The 6,526-nt window shown below is 32.5% G+C and overlaps 1 protein-coding gene across 1 annotated transcript; it reads left to right on the top strand.

Annotated features, from left to right (window-relative positions):
• The first annotated feature begins 1,389 nt into the window (after positions 1-1,389).
• LOC133688628 (mitochondrial acidic protein mam33) lies at positions 1,390-4,536 on the top strand. Its single transcript, XM_062108175.1, has 3 exons — positions 1,390-1,652; positions 2,170-2,504; positions 4,038-4,536. The coding sequence occupies exons 1-3, from the start codon at positions 1,539-1,541 to the stop codon at positions 4,204-4,206; spliced, it is 618 nt and encodes a 205-aa protein (XP_061964159.1). The 5' UTR covers positions 1,390-1,538; the 3' UTR covers positions 4,207-4,536.
• Positions 4,537-6,526: the final 1,990 nt, after the last annotated feature.

The following is a 6,526-nucleotide window of genomic DNA, read 5'->3' as shown; positions in this document are numbered from 1 at the left end:
TCCTCCTTGTTTTCCATGCCTTCTTTGCATCTTTTTTTTCTTCACAATAACCTATTGTATGGCCAGATAAGTTCGTTCCTTTATAATTCATTACAGTATATCGATTTCAGTCATAACAACTTGTATGGCCAGATCCCACCTTCAGTTTTCAAGAATGAAAATTCGGGAGTTCTTATGCTTTCCTCCAATGATAAACTGACTGGGAACATCTTTTCTGTCATTTAGGAGCTGAAGTTCCTAGAGATTCTAGACTTGTCCAATAATGGCTTTGGTGGATTCCTCCTATAATGCTTGAGAAACTTCAGTGATAGACTCTCAGTGTTGCATCTTGGTGTCAACAATCTCCACGGCAATATCCCTTCAATCTATTTAGAGGGGAATAATTTGAGATATCTAAACTTCAATGGCAACCAATTGAAAGGGGTGATACCACCATCCGTCATCAATTATGTGAATTTATAATTTCTGGACCTCGGCAACAACATGATAAATGACACATTCCCTTCCTTTTAGAAATGCTTCCAAAGTTGGAGGTTACTATTCTAAGGTCAAATAAACTCCATGGTTCTTTGAAGGGTCCAACTGTCAGGGACTCTTTTTCTAAATTACAGGTTCTTGACCTCTCCAACAGCAGCTTGAGTGGTCCTTTGCCAACAGAGTATTTCAACAACTTCAAAGCCATGATGAGCGTTGATCAGGTTATGGATTACATGAGGGGAAAAAATTTATCTACTTCTTATGTTTATTCTGTAACATTGGCCTGGGAAGGTTTGGAGATTGAGTTTTCTAAATTTCAAATTGCCCTCGCAACACTTGATTTATCCTGCAATAAATTCACGGGAAAGATTTTAGAGTCCTTCAAGAAGCTTAAAACTATGATACAGTTCAACCATGCTTCATGGTTTGTGAAGATGATTGAAGACAGTGCACATCAAGATGCAAAAAGGCTTAGAATACCTTATATCAATCAATGAAAAAACCCAAGGAAAAAAAAACACGTTCAATGGTCAGAATATCGGTGCCTTTTGTTTTTTTTTCTTAGAAGACACTAAAAAGAAAATAAAAAGAAAACTAAAAAGAGGATCAAAATAATGTATAAACACTCATGATACATTAAGCTAATCAATTAAATTAAAAGTGTTTGATAGTATAGTTATGATTATTTTTTAAAATAATTTTTTGTTTAGAAATATATTAAAATAATATTTATTTATTTTTTAAAAAAATATTTTTGATATCAATATATCAAAACAATTTAAAAATATTAAAAATAATTAATTTTAAATAAAAAATAATTAAAATTTTATAAAATACTGTACGATATCTAATTTCCTATGATTGAATCTTTTATGATAGTCGAAAGCCCACCTTGCCAGTAGACAAAAAACTCAAATGCCCATTTACAGTCCATCTCAGCAGGTGCCGTTCTATTGGCAAGACTCGAGAGCTAAGCCTGGGCTCATCATCTGCAACAATCTACACTTATAATCCTGCACGCCAAGTTTCTGTAGCAATTTCTGCTAAAAATCTTGCAAGAAATGCCTCGAGTGACCCCAATCTTGCGGAAGGGTCGCAAAGCACTTGAGAATCTGGGCTTGGTCAAAATCCTGCAGTCCGAAATCAAACACGAACTCTCAACTACTCCCTTCCAGGTCTCTCTCTTAAAATCCCATAATTTTGTGCAAATCTTTCCATCTGGGTATTGGATAATGGTTTTAGTTTCCACTTAATAAGCAAACCCTTTATTTTCTTGGTGTTTGATTTACCATTTGATGTTTGGAATTTATTAAGAAATGGAAAGAAAGCAAATGTGATGATGGGTTTTAGTGTTGGAAAGTAAAACGAAGCTAGTTAGGGTATGTTCATGTGGCAGAACGTTGGTGATGACCCATTACTTGTTTGGTGGTTAAGACAGTTGTGGAATCAAAAAGATGTGAGCTTGTGTTAAAAGTAGAAGTAAAGTTGGAATCTTTTCAGTCTTCTATGAGTATTGAAAATGAGTTTAGCGTTAAAAGTACTATGGAGCTAGTTAGTGTATATTTGTGTGGAAAAGCAACTGGGAAAAACATATAATTTTCTGTTTTGTTAATTAGAACAGGTATGAGTTTGTTTTACAAGCTTGAAGAAATTGTGTTTTTTTAATTTTATATGTTTTTAACACGGATTCAGGACAATCAAAGTGGTAATTTGGGAGATTTTAAGGTGGATTGGGATTCATTGGAGTCGCAGGATGTGGTTTTGCGGAGAAAATGTGAGTCTGGTGAAGAGGTTGCTGTTTCAGCTTTGTTGGGGCAGGAGATGTTTGCAGAAGGAGGAATATTTCCACGGGAAGTTTTGATGAAGGTGTGTGTGAAGAAGCCTGGGTTGAACTCTGTTTTACAGTTTGATTGTGGGGTTTCTGAGAAAGGTATAGGTGGGTCGCGGTTTCACATTTATAGTGCACATTATCTCCACTTGACGACAACCTGTCCCAAGCCTTCAGCTTACAGAGGCCCCTCATTCAGGTAAACTTTTCGAGCCATATTATGTATTTTTGTTAGTTTGCAGATTGTAGATAAAATTTTCAAGTTGCTTGTTTGTGTGTAATATTTGCATTCCTGTCATTCCCATTTTTTGAATAATTGTCTGAGATATGATCATTGATTGAAGTAGATGGCATGAATGACAAGAACATTGCTGGATATATGAATGTTGATATTTTCAGAGCAAAAATGTTTAGCGTTGGTGAAATCAGTTTCTAAATTCAAATGGACCTTACTGGGGAAAATAGTGGATTTTGGTTTAAGATGAGATCTCTTGAACAGATTTTTATACATCTATGTGAATCTAGATGAGTTTCCCTTGGGAGCAAGGCTAGCATTGCATTCTGATTATGATGATTTTCAAGGATATATTCTGTTTTCTTTATCTAAAAGTTGAAAGGAATTTATAGCTCTTTGCAAAGGATATATTCTGTTTTCTTTATCTAAAAGTTGAAAGGAATTTATAGCTCTTTGCAAAGGATATATTCTATTTTCTTTATCTAAAGTAAAGGAATTTATAGCTCTTTGCAAACCTTGAAGGTGAATCCCAAGTTATAATTTGTCTAGTTTAGGGTAAGTCTTTTTGAAATGGCTGCCTTCTAAGATATCCTGCTATTCGTTATTCTTTCTTTCTCAGCAATCACATCTTCTGGTTTGGTCCATGTCTTCCCATTATTCCTTTGCACTTTCTAGCATGTTAGGTTGCATTCTTAATTGCTAAAACTTAACCTAAGAGATACCTTAGTCCCACTTTTTCCCTTAACCTGATTGGATGCCTCGAAGCAGTTTATGTTGGATTGAATATCCAGTATTCAGTAGATCAATGGGGGAAATCTATGCATTATGCCAAAAAGGGTCAAGGATTAACCTGATGGGTCATTCCTTTTCATCTTTAGCTTTATCCATTTTCTTTTCACTAGATAGTGTGCTTTGACTTTACCTAGTGATCTTGAGAGTTGGTGTGTTGAGGCATTTATTCCAAATGCATATCATGATTTGGTATTTATTTTTTGCTGTTATCTGCAGAAGCTAGAAACCAAAAGATGGTATAATGTAACATGTTTTTCAAGTCTTGAATGGAAAAATTGTATCTGGCAGGCAAGCTAAGTCTTTTTGATTTTAGATACTGGACAAAAAGAAAGATTCAATATAACATCCGGGGGGTCATCCTTTGTAGCAGGTTTTCTAGGTAATGTTATCCATTTAGAGACTGTACTGTAGCTTATGGTAATCTGAGTAGAAACCAGGATTATATTGAGTGATGTTTTGGTTTTGATGCATACGTGGATTTATATAATTCTTGTGCATTTGAATGTTGTTGAATGCCCTCCGATTCTAACTGCACTTCAAATTCCAAATCAACTAGGTGTAACTCTGGAATTTGTCTGTGATGCCTTTATTGCGATATCATTTCCAGTAATAATGAAACCCTATTCCACTGGTTACTCGAGATATCTTCTTTTATGCTTGAGGACGTGTTCGTCTCACTTAATTCTTGTCTTCATATATCTGCAGTGATTTGGACTCTGATTTACAAGATGCACTTAAGGGATACTTGATAGCCAAGGGTATTGGTGAAAACCTAACTAACTTCCTCCTCTTACACCTACACAAGAAGGAGCTCGGTCAGTATGTGAATTGGTTACAAAAGCTTGAATCTCTGGTGCTGGGAAAATTCGATTGACTTCGCTTATTAACAATAACAGCTTTGTTGTGGTAAATGAGTCCAGTTTTCAGCTCAAATTTCATCGGAGAACTAATCATACAACTTCCAGTGAAGTTTACCTCATTGAGCAATTGTGATGGTTTTAAACTCAGAGCTTTTAGATGCAACAAGCGGTGTGTTTCTTATTCTTGTTTTGAATAGTATGAATATGAACATGCTTCCACCATTCATTCCATGGGGATTTTAATTTTTTGATAGAATGGCAATATTTTCTTGCATCAGAAACGTTGAAACGTATTTGAACCAAGGATTACTGTTGCACCTTTTATAACACATCATCTTCCAAAACCATGGTTTCACCTTTATCACCATAGAAATCAGCTTGTGAATCTTCTTTTCTTGGGTTGATATATATCAATGGTAATTAAGCTCAGCCTAGGACTTGGTTAAAGACCTGTGTCATGGGTTTGTATAGGCTAACCTATAAGTTGATTCAAGTCAATCAAACAAAGTTGTTTTATTTTTATTTTTTAAAAAAAAACAAATAATTTTGTTTTGCCAATAAAAAAGTCAAATTAGGTCAATTATGTTAATCTACTGAGATGATCAAGAGTTAATTTTGGACTTAATGCGTTTATGCATTTAATTTTTAAAAATATTTTTCTTATTTCTCTATAATTTTTATTTTATTTTATTGATGAACTTTGTTTTGGAGAGGAGAAAAAAATGTTTACAGGTAATATTTTTAATATGTGTAAACTTATATAGTAATTTTTTTTATTTTATTTAATTAATTAATATTTATCTATTTTTATCATCATTTAATTAAAAAAAATTATTTTAATAAACAAATATAGCAAACACAACCGGATAAATATCTCATCTTATAAGATTAAATATCTTGATTTATATATATATATATATCTTGATTATTATTTTTTTATTTTAGTTATCATTTATTGTTTGTTTTTTTATTAACATATATAATGCTCGGTTTATCTAATTATATGTATATATAAACTTTTTTATTTTTGTTTATAATTTTTTAAACTACAAAAACAGATTTAAAAAAACTATATATACAGTCCTTTTATTAAGAAAAAAAAAATATCTAACCGCGGCAAAACACGGTCAAGTATGTAATTGGGTTAATTTTGGTTGCAGTACCCAGCTCAGGGCGATTGGCCGGTCCCAGGTTGACCTTTTAAAAATGGTCGGCTTTTTCTTGCGTTCCAAGACGGGCAACGAAATTCTATGCATTTCTGTCCTTTTCAATCTTTTCGCTGTCATAATCTTCTTTTTCCCATGGCTTGTGTTTATCATCCCTGCGATTAAAAAAAAAAGAAAAAAGAAACTTTTGTGAAGCAAATATCTTTTCAATCTTCCTGGGAAACACGTTTGTTTCCTCCGTCCGTAACTTTATGGACTTCTTGTTTTTTTCATTTCACAGACATTTTAAAAGAATTTATATTTTTTATTTGTTTCAAATTAATATTTATACGAGTGTTTTTAAAATTATTTTGATGTACTAATGTTAAAAATAATTTTTGTAGAAAGTATATATTATTTTAATGTATTTCTAAGAAAAAACACCTTGAAAAACATCCACTATTAAACATCTTTTCAGTGCCGAGTATCAGTATGCCGCAGCTTTTATTTTTGAAAGTATTTAAAAGGATATTGTCAAAAATATTTAAAAAATTATTATAACACATCTTTAATTAAAAAAAATATAATTCATATAATATTTAGCCTGCACATTTTTGGAGTTTCTATTTGAAAAATAAAAAATAAAAGTCTTTCCTCATTTTTGCCGTCCCATTTTTTTAATTTCTTGGACTGTATCTATCCTACCGTACCTCGCCACACGGCAGAAGCCGTGTCCTTGTCGTCACCTCTCTGCCAATTTTCGGTTTTCCGTCGTAATCCTCGGGTCTCCTTTGTACAACATCTATTGGATGTTTTCCGTGCAAATAAGCGAAGAAAATGGAGACAACACCGCAAAATTTCTAGTTAATAAAGAGATGTGGCGCTCTTTCAAGTCAACATCACAGATATTTCTTGTCAAAATAATTGTACCATAATATATATATATATATATAGATATAGATATAAAGAACAGTGATTGAATGACGTTTGCCTCGGAGCAAGGGGCAAGTAAAATTTTCAGATTCTAGGAAGACTTCGGTGCGACTTTTCAAATTTACAGTCTGTTTTCATGTTACAGTTTATTATTTTTTATATTATTTTTTATATTAAAAAATATTAAATTGGTACTTTTTAGATAATTTTGGTGTTAAAAATAATAAAAAAATAAAAAATATATTATTTTAATATA

This window comes from Populus nigra, chromosome 3 (assembly GCF_951802175.1).
Source record: "Populus nigra chromosome 3, ddPopNigr1.1, whole genome shotgun sequence".
NCBI classification, from domain to species: domain Eukaryota; kingdom Viridiplantae; phylum Streptophyta; class Magnoliopsida; order Malpighiales; family Salicaceae; genus Populus; species Populus nigra.
Note: the sequence above shows the minus strand (reverse complement) of the source record. Positions and strands in the feature narration are given on the sequence as shown.